General features: G+C 37.4%; 1 protein-coding gene across 6 annotated transcripts in view; it reads left to right on the top strand.

Moving 5' to 3' along the window:
- Positions 1-1,016: 1,016 nt before the first annotated feature.
- The window catches only part of p4ha2 (procollagen-proline, 2-oxoglutarate 4-dioxygenase (proline 4-hydroxylase), alpha polypeptide 2), a 36,213-nt gene continuing 21,737 nt past the window's right edge, over positions 1,017-15,492 (top strand). For 4 of the 6 annotated variants that reach the window (XM_074672854.1, XM_074672849.1, XM_074672852.1 and 1 more), the window contains exons 1-2: positions 1,017-1,146; positions 13,075-13,183. In XM_074672854.1, the coding sequence (XP_074528955.1) occupies positions 13,093-13,183 (91 nt within the window). In that variant the 5' untranslated portion in view covers positions 1,017-1,146; positions 13,075-13,092. Of the gene's footprint in view, positions 1,147-1,450; positions 1,495-1,829; positions 1,869-13,074; positions 13,184-15,492 lie in introns of those variants that run through there. The other 2 variants (XM_074672850.1, XM_074672851.1) reach the window with 2 other exon arrangements.

Raw genomic sequence — 15,492 nt, 5'->3', positions numbered from 1 at the left:
AGCCCATAAACCCATGATAATCTCAATTATCAGATAAACTTGTGAAGTATATAAACTTAATTTAAAGGATGATGGGAAAAAAAAGCCAAACTGTAACATGCCAAGTCATACATTATCAGGAAAAAAAAATCCTATTTAAAAATGAATAAAAAATATATATTTATAGTACAGAGAATAGTTTAAATTCAAAATGTAATGATCATATAAGCAACTTAAATGTTATTTTATTCATTGCAGACTATAAGCAAATATGTGCTGCTTGCTGCAATAAAAGAGAATGTTTCATCAGATGGTTCTCATCCTGCCACATGTTCACAAGACTGTTTCTCTATCAGATAAATTACACCTTTTTAAATTTAAATGTACATGTAATATGTCTCATTCATGTTTTTGTGCATGTGTTGTAAAATGTATTATTTCCTACATGGCTTTCTCTTAGTCAGAACAGGGGAAATGAGACTGGAACAGCACTGAATCAGAAAAACAGAAAGTTCATGAGCATGTAATCGTAAAAACATGTTCAGATGTTCCTTTCCAGCCCAGGCCATCCAAAGAACATGCCTTATAAACCCAGATCCAGGCTGTAAACGTGACGGAGTGCATGGACTCTCGTTACCGTAAGTATCATAGAAGATTGAACTGTAGAGGAGGGAGATGCTTTAAATATCCTCCATCAATAAAAACTGCTTTTTTTTGTTAGCTTTTTTTTTTGTAAAATCGATTGAAACAAATGAGAATTATTTGTAGGGGCAGTATCTTTTTTTTTTTTTGAGAGGAAAATGATAATTTAATTACATCCATGCAAAACCAAATGAAAGCTTTTCTGTTATAATTCTAAATATTATGATGGGTTATTTAAACTTTTTTTTTAAAAGAAATACATTGGGTTTCTGTGGATATTTCAAAGTCTTTAACACAAAGCGAGGAAGTTTGACTGAGGGACAAACACTCCAGAGCCACAAAATAAGCTCTAGAAGGAATGTCTCTGCACGTTTACGTGGAGTATTACGGTCAAACCCTCCAGGAGGTTCTGTACGTGGCAGCGGCTGAACCCCACTCTGTCCTGCTCATAACCCCGGGTTGCCAAGAGAAATTGCATCCTCACTCTTAAATGTAACATCACTTTTCACAGTCAAGGGGAAACCGGTAAGTTGTCGTCTTTTACTGCATTTATTCACCCGGTAATCCCTCCTTTCATCTTTGTAAGGTCGCTGAAGCGTTGAGCTCTCGTGTGTACCGAACATGCTGGGATGGTTGTCAATAACTGGGTCCAACAGGTTTCCCCCAGGAAGGGGAATGTGTTACAGGACACTCGAAACTTGTGTTAGCTCCAAGCTAAAGAAACAACGACTCACTTGGCGTGGCTTCTTTAATTCCGACATGTTGGTTTTCTTGTAGTAGACGAGGCGGGGGGTTCACTTTCTCACAGCAAAGCAGAGGGAGAAAGTTTTTAAACTTTGCGCGAACTTTAGTGACAGAGCATCTGGCACAGAGGTACAAAGGTGTTGTAATTTAGCGATAAACTTGTTTTAAGGATGAAACTATTCGGGTTTTAACACGTAAACACGGATAAATCTGAAAATACATGCAGTTTATACACTCACAGGACTCACGCTGCTGAAGTGTTGGTAATTTCTAGAAACAACTGTCCTGCGGTGACGTCACTAGGACGGTTGCTATCCAGCTGGAGATGATGATGAGCAGACTCAGGAGGATCAGGAAAGCTAGGAGCAGGATTTTTAAGTCTTTTTGTGCTGTTTGAAAGCTGTTCACATTAATTTTTGCTTCTTTTTTTAAAGAAAATTCTTTTTTTTTTACTACTTTTTTAGTACAAAGAACAATTCCCAGAAAAGTGTGTCAAGAGCGAGGTAAGCGGATTTTTGGCTAATGTGTAACCGTTGGTAATGAGACGTTACGAGAAACTGTGTCGCCTAAATTTTGCTAGCTGCAGTAAAAGAGATTCAAGGACTCTTTCCATACAACCAGTGCAAATAATAAACAGTGATATAGCTAATATTATAATTTGTAAATGAAATATATATATTTTTTTCCTATAATTACGCTGTAGTGCTGTGTATGGAAGCCCAGAGTGGACAGTGTTGTGTTCTAAAAAAAATTCTCCCGCTCTAAGTTGGCTACAGCTTTTACAGCATTACTCAACATATTTACTGCCTGAATACCTAATTTCTCTAATGGCACAGACTATATAGTGGGGTTAATTTATTTATAATTTGGCAGTCTGGAAGAGTTTACCCTTTACTGTTGGTGAGGAGCCTCAGAGCCTTTATTTATATGTCAGTATTTTCAATATGGCACCTGAAACAGTTCTGTAACTTGGTGTCCAAGGAAGATAGGATGGTTTTATGCTAAACTCAATAGGGATGGGTACCTTTCACATTTGAAATGAAACAGTACCAATGTCTGGTACCTGGCAATCGATACCGGTACTCAACGGTACCAATTTTCGGTACTTTTTGTGTTTATAAGGTAAAAAATATCAGTTGTTTAATAATAAAATATTCCTTTTTTTCCAATTTAACGTATGTATTCTTTAATATATACCCTTGCAATGCTTTGTTCAAGTCCAGCATGGAAAACCACCTACTCTTCCACTCCCTCACAGTCACAAGGATGCATTTAGGTACCTAAACATGGTACCTTTTGGTTTTAAATGAATTAATACACAGTATTTTTGGCAGAATTCAGTCGGTACCTATAAAAGTACCAATTTTGGTACCCATCCCTAAAACTCAACCCCTAGTTTTTGTCTATGTTTTTACTTTCATGAGTTAAATGTGGAATTTAAACTTTACTGGTAGTAACATGAAACTTTAGATGGACATCTTTGCACAGAAATGTAAAACAATCAATTGTTTCTGGAGTTTGTAGTCAGCAAATTTGTCTGAAACCTACTCTTTAGATGTCATGAATAGCTCTATGAAAATAGACAGTCTTATCACTGATGGTCTGCTTTGCTTTGTGGGTCATATAGGGGCATAAATACCATCTTCAGTCTGTTTTGTGAATGGCCAAAACGCCTCACAGTAGCTTTAACATGGTAAAATAAAGTAAAACAAATGTACGTTTGCATGTCTGCTTTGAGCTGCTGGGTTTTAAATCTGCCCATAATTCATTTCTACTCCGGCATTAACTGTAATTCACCTAAAACAACAAAAAATTTAGCCTACTGTGATTTATTCTGATAAGAAAAAAAACAGATCTCAGATTTTAAACCACAAGAGATGAATGAACAATCCGCTCCACCCTTAGCAAGCAGCACACAATGTCACTGTACACACAGTCCCAGTCCGAAGAAACCAAGGTTAGTGATGCCCTGCAGTGGTTTACATGAGACATGATGGCAGTAATTGGCTCTGACAGTCATTGAAATGTGAACAAATGGATGGCAACAAATGGAGGGATGCCATAAATCTGTCAGACTTAATTAAGCTCCATGGCAGGTGATGTGCTTACTCAAGAGGACGACGTCTCGTAACATAGAGCCAAAACACAGATCTGCATTATGAAGTAATCTTATAAGCACTTTGCAGAGCTTCTCCTCTCAGTGTATATCCAATGTACCTTAGTCTGAGTCTTTTTTTATTTTGAATTATTATCTTTTTAATGAAATTGCTTTTTTATGGGCCTACAGTGTTTACATACCATAAAAAAGCTTTAGCGAGTTGATGGTGAGCTTATCTACTCTTGCACAGAGTAAACATGTCTGTGTGTAGCGTTGACCCTGGCTGTGTCTCCATTCATTCTCCTGTAGTATAAACAAGCCACGTTGTGTAAATATTTCCTGTTAGCACCTCTACCAAGGATGAACTTGCATACGACACAGCAATCTGGTAATGAATTACTGGTGCAAGAACTGCCACATTACAATGCTGAGTCACGTCCCTGAGCAGTGGAGAAAAAGGGGAATGGTTGTGTCTCAGAGCTTATTTTTAGTTGTAATTGGGCTGCAGATGCTTTGCATCAGCTCTCATTGCATCTGTAACAAATTTGCCGTAGCATTAGCCACACGTAGTCAACAAAAAGATTTGACTTTTAGAAGTCTTTACCCTTTCTGAACTTATACTATTTGATTCATAAGAGAGTCTCTCACAATGTTCTGACATTTCCCTGAGAAACTATGAATTGAAGGAAAGCTCAGTTCTGTTTTCTTTGAATAGGGAGGAACTGAAATACCAATATGTGTAAAAATTTGTTGCGAAACTGCTCCGTCTCTAGAAATGTTGTTCTTTTTTTGACCTCATGAAGATTAGTGGAAGTGAGAGTAGAACTTTGGTGCTCTTTGACCTAAACCAGGGGTCTGCAACCTATGGCTCTGGAGCCTCATGTGGCTCTCTGACTCCTTAACTGTGGCTCCCTGTAGCTTAAAAAAATAAATTATAAAAAAAATATGTATATGAAAAAATATTATTGAAAAACTCATATTTCTTACGGATAGTATTTCTGATTAAAGACAAAAACGTTGATATCCATACTTGATATGTGGCAAGATATTGGCAAAAAACAAATAATGAGTCAAGAAATGTTATAAAATCAAATTCAGGTACTCTATAAAAAACTTTTAATTTTTGCAATTTTTTCAAATTTTATTGAATTTTTTTAAAGTTCAACTTTGAAAAAAAAAATATTTCAAAATCTTTCAATTTCAACTTTTTAAAAATTTCTATTGTTTTACATGTTGCAAATTTTATTTTAATTATATTTTATTTTTTGAAAGCTTTGAAAATTTCTAAGCTTTTCAAAATTTTAGCAAAGTTATTAAAAAATGAAAAAACGAAGACATGACATATACAATTTCATAATTTAGGAAAAAAAACAACTCTTGTTTAGATTATTATGTACTAGATTTTAACTATTTTAGAATTGTATTAACTCTACAGACTTTATTGTGAAGATTAAGTTAATTTTGTGGCTCTGGAATGACTTAAATCCAAGTGAGCTTAGGCTAAATGGCTCCTTAGAAAGTAAATGTTGCAGACCCCGGGCCTAAACTGAGTGAAATAAAGGAACTACATTAAAAAAAACAGCCTTAAGTCAGAGAAACTTGAATTAAAAATATCTATACTGAGGTGGTGTTAAAGCCTAATAAAGTAGAAAGTTTTGTTTTACAAGCTGTGCAAATGTAAAAGCACAGAGCTGCAAGTTTGAATCTGAAATTGTTTTCTCTGCAAGTGTTGAGTTAAATCTCCCACGGCGACATGCAGGCTCTGTCTGAGCTTGTTCACAGCCTGTGGATACTCTGTGCACATGCTCATACTGTATGTTAAGAATTATGCAACATGCATGTATCGCCCTGCACTCATATGTGAGTCTGTTTGCCAAAGCCTCTGCTTGAATCTGTACGTTTCAGTCCTGTTCTGATTCAGAACAGTAAGAAAATACCTGCTCAGCATCAGGAGCTGGGTGTTTATCTTCATACTGGACTGCAGACTGGAAAGGTTGGAGAGTATGTTTGCCTCGCGTAAGGAGATTACATAGTAGTTCTGGCCTGCTTTCATTTAATCAACAAGAAAAAGCTGATTTCATGCTCTGCAGCAGTTTGTTCGAGGAAAGGGAAGCTGAGACGTCTGGCTTTGTCTGCTCTGTGGGTGAAGTAGTTTCATATTCTGCTTTTGGAATAACTTTGTTGCACAACACATAAACTTGTCAGATGATTGATTTTGCACAGCTGTTTGTTGCGTCTTTACAGCTTGTCTGCAGCTCAATCTTTTCACATTTCAAAACCAAGTAGAAGTCCTCAAAAGTATTCAATCAAATCATTGTCAGCTGTAGCAAGTTTGTTGATCTCTTGCAACAGTACATCTCTGCTGTTCTCGTTGTCAGCACTTTTTTTGCTGGTTGAGTTCACTCTTGTTTGTATTTTTCAGAACTGGAAGGAAAGAAACTACTTTTTCCTTGATCAGAAACTCTGGCATATTTTGGATCTGTTTCGCCCCAAACATGAACAGAATCAATGTAACTGAATGACTTCCCCAACTGGCACCAGTGTGACTGACCTAAAACAGCTGCAGTTTGGACCAGCCAGGTTTTTCTCTCTCTGGATTTGTTTCTGAGTGAAGTCCAGCAGAAACGGAGAACATGAGCAAACTAAACATGTTTCTCTGAGATTTCTTTGGAAAGCTTGTTCCTCAGAAACCCCTGCCCCGCTGTAGACCTTAGATCCTGGGAGGATCCAGTGTTGCTGAAGTGTCTTATCTCTCACAGAGCCACACCTTCATGTGAAAACGCAAAAGTTATGTGTAACTTGAGGCCAGATGGAGATGAGTTCTTGTGGTTTGTCGTCATCTTTGAATTCAGGAAGAGTTGTGCAGCTGGAGCTCACCTAGGAAGGACAAAGTTAAACAGCTTTGTTTGAGACACCTGTAAGAGATCAGTACTTTGGCTGTTTACACCTTTACCTCAGGGGTGGCCCATAAAGTAATTATACTTGATGTATCACAGGTTGTTACATGGGAGATATATAAAATGACCATTGAGTACAAGCAGTCACGTCAATGTTTTCAGACGTGGGGATGGATATCTCTTTGGTGATTCGCTTGCGTTCACGCCTAACCAGTTGCAGGTTGTGGGTTCGTGGGGCTTGTTTTCTGAGGTGTAGTTGCTCATTTGGACTGGCTTCGCTGTCTGTTTAAGCCCTGCCTGGTTCTGTCTCGGCTGTTTACCACGACAACAAACGATTGCAGCATGTTCTTGAGTTTCACTTTCATTTCTCTGCGCACTCTGCCCCTCCCCCATGTTTGCCGTTCAGTCACGGCACCCAGCTGTGCACTAGGGATGAGCATTTTAAGCAAAAGAGCAATTTGATAGTCGCTTGTAACTAGGGATGTCCCAATCCTGATCCTTAATATCGGCAGTTTTTTAAGTATCGGGAATTCTAGCCGATCCTCTCAACCGATCATTCATGCTAGCCGTCATTAGGCCAAAATTGCTGCTGAACGCCAAAGCGTCAGTAAAACCGAGCTCTATAAGTGCAGCCAACCTCATAAAGTTGATGAAAGAATGTTAAAATAAGGTACGGTAACACAGCAACACTTAGCTTTATTACAACCAGATACGTTACAGCAATAACGTCGGCTTTACAGCACCCTACGGTAACTCTACAAGGACAAACGGCTCAAAGGGCAAGAAAATAAACAAACCTTAGTGTCATGTGCTGATGTCATGTGAGGATGTGATGAAGGTGAGATCAGTTTGATGATCGGTGTTTCTGCAGAGTCTGGCAGCACACGAGGTTGATCCCTTACCATGGATGGTTCAGGTCAGTTAAAGTTATAATCAAGTTTGTAGCAAAATGAATATCTCCAAGAAAAGAGAAAAACATGAGATTGTCCCGTTGGTGTCTAATATGTACGTTTGACGTTTCTCACCATCTTTGGAGAGTTGTGTTCAGGGCAGTGTCTGATTTTAGCGTGCTACATGCAAACAAGTTGTCCACCGTTCAGGGTTTGCTGAAAGCCGTAAGAAGCGTAATTATTTTTTCAACTAAATTTATCGAGCAAACCGGTCATTTTCTTCAAATGTTCTGAGACGACATGAAATCTAAAGCTATGTTGATGAAATTCTCCCGTCTCCCCCATCATGTTGAGACATGTTTCCAGCTTTATATGTGATACATTCAGGTACCCTCGGAAATTTGAGAATCCGACGATTAACCTGTGTTTTCAGTTTTTGGATTGGACAAATGGTTTGAAAATGCCGGTCATTTAGAATTGATTGGTATTTTGATCCTGTTGACGGGTTTGGGATCCAGAGAGCTTTAACTTCAAAATTAGCTAGACTAAATTCAATAGACTTGATAAGTTTTGCCAATTATTTTTTTACTTTTTCGTATTGTTAGCACACAAAACCAAAAACTGTACTGCTTCACTTTCCACTTCTTCTTCTAAGCGGGCTAGAGATCGGGGGCAAAAAATGCTGATTGGGACAAAACTACTCTTAACTATTCGAAAGATTATTCGAAGATCCCCAGTTAAATAAATCTGAATGAATTATTTTACTGGAACTGAAAATATTAAACTACATAAAGTTTGGTGTGAAAAAAAAAGTTAGCTAACCCTAATTTTTCTGTTATTTTCCCCTTTTTGCATGCAAATTTTAAAAATACAACTGAAAGGTCTGCTTGAGTATAAAGTGATTTAGAGGAGAAATTAGAATATTTAGACATGTATCGTGAAAAATATTGAGATATTAGTTGTTAGCTATCTTGTGTAGCCCTTCTTCACCTGTTTTGATTTGTTTCAGTTACTAAATGGAAAACAGGAAGTACTCAGTGTACCAGTCTGTGTTCACAATACAGCCACTGCCTGTCCTCTCTTGACCTCTTCATATCATATTCTTTCCTGTCATGCCGTCTCCTCGGTGCTATTTCCTCCATATTCCAGAAATGCCGGGAGGGGGTCGAGAGGATTGAGGAGCGTGGGGGAATAAATTCAACAGGCCCCTTTCCAGGAATGTGTCATGGTGCTACAACCTGCAACAACAGGCCACACTGTGTCCAGGGTGGGCTCAGGCTGTGATTTATAAGCAGAGGGATTCAGTCCTTTTATTTGTGGAGTAATTTAGGGCTGTGGTTGTTGTCATCTGGGCTGGCACTCCTTAAATAAAGCATCAGATCTCTGACTGGGTTGCACAAATGCTGCAGGACTTCTGGTGGTGTATTTCACTGAGACTTCTCCAGAGCAAGGTTTAAATAGTTTTGGATCTGTCATCACAGTTTAGTTTTAGTTAGTTCTGACATTTTTTTTCCATTATAGTTTAGTTGTAGTTAGTTTTGACGTTTTTTTTTCCATTATAGTTTAGTTTTAATCAGTTTTAGAGCGGGCATTCTAGTTTTTATTTAGTTTCAATTTTTGCAACAAGGCTAAGTTTTAGTTTAGTTTTAGTTTAGTTGTAGTTTTTTTCACACCTTATTAACCAGGTGCAGGATTCAAAAAGGTCAGAGTAAATATTTTGTAATACAGTTTATTTTCCAGTTCAACATAGTGCTCACTGCTCAGTCAATGCTGATACTGAACTGTTGGCTGCTGCCTTAAACACAAGAAAATAATATAAATTTAATAAAGAAATATAAACATCAATTATATAAAATAATGTTAACATGAATTGGATAAAAATAATGTTAACATAAATTATATAAAACAATATAATATGAGCTTTAATAATTAGAAATTTGGACTCTGTAACAATAAATTCAGACTCACATGAAATTAAACTATTACAGAAGCTCTGATTCATCGCTCCACTATGTTTGGTCGCTATACAGAGCACAGCCAGTCAGTGCAGTAAACAAGCACGTCCCAGTACGTCGCTGTGATGGTGCCGTATGCTGCTGACAACCGCCGGAAAACTGTCGTTAAATTGGTTGGGAAAATGTGTCGGATTAATTTAAATCCTAAAGGCTGTTAATATTGTCAGAAACGATAAGTAAGGACATTTTGTCTTTAATTTTGGTTAGTTTCAGTTAGTTTTGTGAACACAAGATACAGTTTTAGTTTACTTATCGTTTTTGTTTTCTCTTCTAGTTTTTATTAGTTTGAGTTAACTGCAATGTATTTTAAATTTAAGTTTTCATTTTTTGTTTCGTTTTAGTTAACTATTATAACCTTGCTCCAGAGCGCGCTGAGGGAGCTTTCAGCAAGCTGGGATGCAAATGATGCTGGTTTATAGCTCTGAATGTCCTTGTGTCTGCAGCACAGAAGCAGTAAATCAGGCAGAGCTTTGGCACAAGCACTGATCTGCTCCCATGGTCCCACAGAGGCCACCCGAGCCAGCTGACCCAATGATCATGCATGCATAAGCGATATATAACCAGTCAGTTCAACAATCAAAGGACACCTCGTAGGACTTAATGTGGAGTGAAATGATAAGACGCTGCTCCTCCTGAGCCAAGCACTAACACCAAATATGCATCTCTCTTTGAGTCTCAGTCCGTTTTATGAAAAAGTGTATACCCACACCCAAAGTGGTACATTCCAGCTAAATGACTATAATTATAAACACTCAAACTGGGTCAGAGAAAACAGCCTGGAAGCTTCCAGTCCCTTTTGTTTAGCTGAAGTGTTTTTGTTTGTTATACATTTAGAAGTGAGTTTATCCACCTGTTTTATATCTTTTCATATTTCAGCCTGTAAGGATTGTTGGGCAGCACCGTTGTTGGTTTGAAGCTGAAACACATGGGAAACCAGAGTTCTCAGTGACTTACTGAGGGTTTTCAAAGCCACTTCACAGCTTGTCTCTAATGACATCTACTGTTTGTTAATGCCTCAAAGCTCAACTCGTCTCAGACTCTGACTCTGCTTTTTTCTGTTGCCCAAGGACTTCCCTGAGTCACAGACATGTGTAGGTTCAACTGTTTCTCCTGGCGTTTCGTCCTGGAAATATGTTACAGGTGTTGATGGCTCACTTCCTCTTGGATGTGGCGTAGCGTCTCCTTGGCTAGAAGCCCAAACTGTGTTTCAGTTTAAGTCATTCACCTTTAACAGGGCTTATTTTGGCAACAACAGAAAGTCGACCTCCAGGTGACGAGAAAGTGAAATGATTTTCTGCACCTGGAGCAGATTCCTGTGCGGGTTATTATTTCACAAACACTTAAGGTGGTAATTAGTGGTTAAGCTCGTCTGTCTCCTCAAGCCTTTGATGAAAAGGTGGTGTGTTCAGAGGAAGGTGTAAGCTTGTGTGAAGTACAATAGTAACATTAAACGGTCATTACCGTGACGTTGTGGTGAAAACAATGTTTAACAAAGTCCCAGAAGTGAAAGTGGAGCAGAGTTTGCTCTTTGCTGTGCAGTGGATTAAAGCGTAACAGGTCATGTAACGTGAACACAAGAAGTATTACTGTCGTTAGAAAAATGTCAGCCAATAAAATGTGGCAACTTCTAGCACAAGGGTCTTCAACCTGTGGCTCTTTGACTCCTTTATAGTGGCTCCTTGTAGATTTAAAAAATATTATTGAACAATAGTTTTTTTTCTTACAGAGGGTATTTATGATTAAAGACATTGTCACTAAATAAAATCATGCATTAACATTTTGTTGAGCTAAATCTTCATCCCATCTGTCAATAAAGCCTGCCACTGCTCTACTTCACCTCCTACAACATCAACAGCCCACCAACTTTCCATGCACCTGTGGCTAACCTCAAGTTTTACAGCCCTGGGAAGAAAACTAAATCTACAAAAAGTTAAACCTTGAATGAACAAAAAAATCAGATTTTAATTATGTGTGGATGGATTCATTTAACTGCCAACGTGCTGGCTTATTTTATATTGTTAATATGTGGCAAGACATTAGCAAAAAACAAAAAACTGTAGAGTTAAGTGAAATAACCAATATATGTTATCAGATTCAAGTATTCTTTTAAAATTATTTGAAAGTTTTGCATATTTAATAATTCCATTTTATTTTGGGGATTTTTTGAAATTTCAATTATTTTGAAATTGTCGCAGGTTTTTGAAATTTCAACATTTTTTAAAAATTTCTTGCAAATTTTTCTGAAATTAAAAAATAAATAAATTTGAACATTTTTTTATATTATTTTTTTTTTATTTGTTTGCAAATATTTGAAGTTAATTTTTTTTAGCAAAATTACTGAATTTAATTTTTTCAAAATTTTTGCAAATTTAGAAAGTTCAAAGATTTGTGATTTTTTTTTTTTTAAACACTTGACATACGTTGCCTGAACTTTCCAATTTTTTTTTTTTTTTATTTTGCAAATTTATTAAAAAAAAAAATTAGACATCACATGTACAATTTTATAAATGTGAACTTCTTTTCTTTTTGACAATTAATTCCTAGATTTTACCATGGAATTTTATGAACTTCATTGTCTTTGTTGTGAAGATAAAGTAGATTTTGTGGCTCCTGAATGACTTTAATCCAGCTGAGCTGAGGAGAAATGGCCCCTTTAAAAGTGAAGGTTGCAGACCCGTGCTCTGACCTAATACCTTCTCTCTTTGTCGTTTATCTCAGCAGAAAATGTAAGGACATTTGTGTTGGGTTGATTATTTCTTTGTTGTAACAATGATTCTGGTAATAAGTCTCATATTCCTGTAAAGCCTGTTAATCTTTTTTTAAAGGAGCCGCATTTTTATAGAACATGCATTCATGAGATCAGCATCAGATTGCCAATGCCAAACAGCTTATTCAGCTGCTATTCATTTATTTAAGTTGTTTTTGGTCTTTCAGAGGCCAGTTAAAAGTTTGTTTCGAGCGTTGTTTCACAGTGACATCCACAGCTCTCACGTTAAGTCTTTTTGGTACTTTTAAGCGTCTCCTCAGCTTGTGAAGTGTTTCATTTCTCTTCTTTAAGTTTTCATTTTGAAAGTGATTGTGTTTGAGTTCCTGCAGTGAAAGCTCTGCTCTGTAACTGAGTTACATCAGCATCTGGTGTGCATGTTGGACTCCACAGGAGAACAAAGAAAAAGAGCTCACCCTGACTGTATCTGCAGAACATGTGTGCACTCTTTACCTTTTTAATGTCGTACTATACATTTTGTTCTCGTGGCTTGAAACTTAAAACATGAAGACGACTGAAACAATCTTTCTGCTTCTTGTTCTCTGTCTGTTTTCTGCCTTGTTGAGAACTGGGCTCTAGGCTACAATGACTGCATGGCTCCCAACAGGAATCAGTGACTCATTTATTTGGAACATGCTGGAAACTTTGAATATTGTTGGACGGATGTGTAACTCAGAGCAGAAACACAGGGCATTGCATAAACTGTTGATTCAGGGTTTTATAAAGCTTGTGTTTATTTCTATGTGTGATCGAATAATAAAAGACTCCTGGTAAGTCTTCTTGATGTTTTATAAAGTTATGTTTTGGGCATTTTGCCTTTTTTTTGACAGGGCAGCTTTAAAAGAAAGAGCCCCAGCTATCGGACGTAGCGCAACAATGGCTGGCCTCTGTACATGGGGCACCTGCTGACTGAAAGACGGCATAGTTAGTTTGATGCCAATATGGATTTTAAAAGCTCCACATTTCCTAATGTTTATTCTGGATAATAACAGCTGATTTTTTTTTCACCCTGTTCTAAAAGATGTGTTTTTGGTTGTTTTTGCAGGTAACTGGAAGAAACACGATGAGGAAGTTTTTGTCTTCTGTCCTCTGGGCTCTGCTCGTCTTCTGCTGCTGCTGCCGGACAGCACAGGCTGAGGTTTTCACTTCAATAAGTAAGTTTGAAAAGCCACACCTGATCTTTTTTCTTGTCTAATGTGATAAACTTTAAAAAAAGAATGCCAAAAAAGCTAAATTGAATTAAAATTCGCTACTTCCAGCTTTGGTTGGTAGAAGTTCCTTTCTTTGCTTTGCCTCTTTCATACACCTTTCTTTAAGAGTCAAAGAGAGTTTATGAGGACAGTATTATTATCATATTTTCTTAACCCCAGAAGACTGTAAAGATAAAGTTTGTGTGCTTAACAACATGAAAACACATGTATGGTAACTTGAGAGAAACTTATCAGTATGACTTATTAAAAATGAGAAAATGCAGGAGACAGTCTGCGACATAAACCAAAGAGGTGAAAAAACGTCCAGACACTCTGAAGTGTTTAACTGTTATATCAAAGTTATCATGTTTGATATGTTTTTAAAGAAAATAACTGAGCCTTTGGTGGAAATTTTAATGCTCTTACATCACTGTTATTTATTTGTACATGAGTCTCAATGCACAGAGCAGAGTTCAATGCTATTTTTGGACAAAACAATATCAATTACTTTGGCGGAAGCCACGCCCACCAAACCACAATCTATTACTCATGATCTAAATTTAACATCTTTTACACAACTGTATAGATTTAACTCTTTATTTTCCTTTTTGTGGCACACAGAAGTTATGTTAGCGTTACTCAGCAAAACTTACTTTGAGTATCCCAAATGTCAAATAAATTTCTTGGAGGCATTTCTTCTCCTCTAAACACCTTAAAAATCGTTTTTTACTGGATACTATATAACAAATGTTCACAGCAATGTGTGCTGATGTGCATTTTTCTTCTTCTTTCCTGACTTTAAAAGCACATTGCTGTGTTACCTGTTGTGTTTCTCTCCTGTTTAGATCAATGAGAAAGTTCAAACCCAAACACTGAGCTCTCACTGAATTCAGATTAATTTGTCTTTATGAGGATTTTAGATGGCATATTCATTTTCTTTATATAAATTTCAGCAGATAACCTTTCAACGTCAAAAAACATTATTATATCAATAGAAACAGCAGAATTAGCTGTTTGGTGTTGGCAGAGGAGATTTTGCACATTTTTCATGGGTGTAACCCACAAACTAAGCTCAGCTGCTCATCCCACAAATGCATGTTCTTTACAAATGTGGCTCCGTTTAAAGGAGCTGTGAGGAGTTTGAAAGTGATCTTGAGAAAATCTCCCTTCTAGATATATACCTAATCATAGTCTGCACTTTAAAATGACATTATAAACACCAATAAAGATTATTCCTAAATGCTACTTCTTAGCTTCCCCGATTGGGTCGAGCTGGACCGGATTGATTTATGGCACATTTAAGTCTCCATGACAACACCAGTAGTCAGTAGTGAGAAGATACATCTGTGTTTATGAATCAATTTTGTAGTGATGGTGGACACTGGAGCCTAACTGTCAGACAGAAAAGGACAGAATAGAATATAATAGAATAGAATAGAATAGAATAGAATAGAATAGAATAGAATAGAACTTTATTGTCATTGTAACAAGTACAAAGAAATTGAAGTCACAGCAGCAATCAAGAAAACAAAAGAAAGAAAGTTTATAGAAAGTGCAAAAAGGTCCATAAGAAAATAGATGATGACAGCTTGTCCATCAGTGTCCAGTTCAGCCAGCCTCCACCTCCACAGGGTCCAGGACTGAGCTTCTTCAGCAGTCTGTTCAGTCTCTGTCTCCTGGATCCTGTCTGCTCACAGCAGATGAAGTTCGTCCAATGTGGCGTTGGTGTCTGGTGTTAGCTCTGTTAGCCATGTCTGTGAATAGCATGATGCTACTCTGCCCTTCTGTTGCTGGGTTAGCATGGCTAGCTTGTCCATCTTTTTAGAGATATATCTTACATTCCCAATAACGATGGATGGAAGGACAGGTCCATGTGGTCACTTCTTAGCTCACACCTGAGAACCAGCACGTCGTCCTAACCTCCTTCTCCTCACCTTGTGGGAAGACATCAGGCCTTGCACCAGTTAGCATTGACATGCTACAGGCTGCTAACAGCTGATTTCACATGTAAACAATGTAGCCATGGTTACATGTAGGATCTCCAGACAAACACAGGAGAAAAAGCAGTAAAAATATCACTGAAGACACAAAAGTTTTGGTGTCCATGACCAACAAATGAGCCATACATAGTAATGATCCACTTTAAATGCAAAGATTACGAAAAAGAGACGAAAAAATTACAAGAAACGGACAAAGACAAGAAAGCTGCTGCAAAAGGCAGCCATGGCCAACAGGGCGGCGCCTAGCAACAGAAGAGCAGAAGAAAGATAAAC

This window comes from Halichoeres trimaculatus, unplaced genomic scaffold, assembly GCF_033239565.1.
Source record: "Halichoeres trimaculatus isolate MK-OKI-2021-1 unplaced genomic scaffold, fHalTri1.1 fHalTri1_scaffold_6, whole genome shotgun sequence".
NCBI classification, from domain to species: Eukaryota; Metazoa; Chordata; class Actinopteri; order Labriformes; family Labridae; genus Halichoeres; species Halichoeres trimaculatus.
Note: the sequence above shows the minus strand (reverse complement) of the source record. Positions and strands in the feature narration are given on the sequence as shown.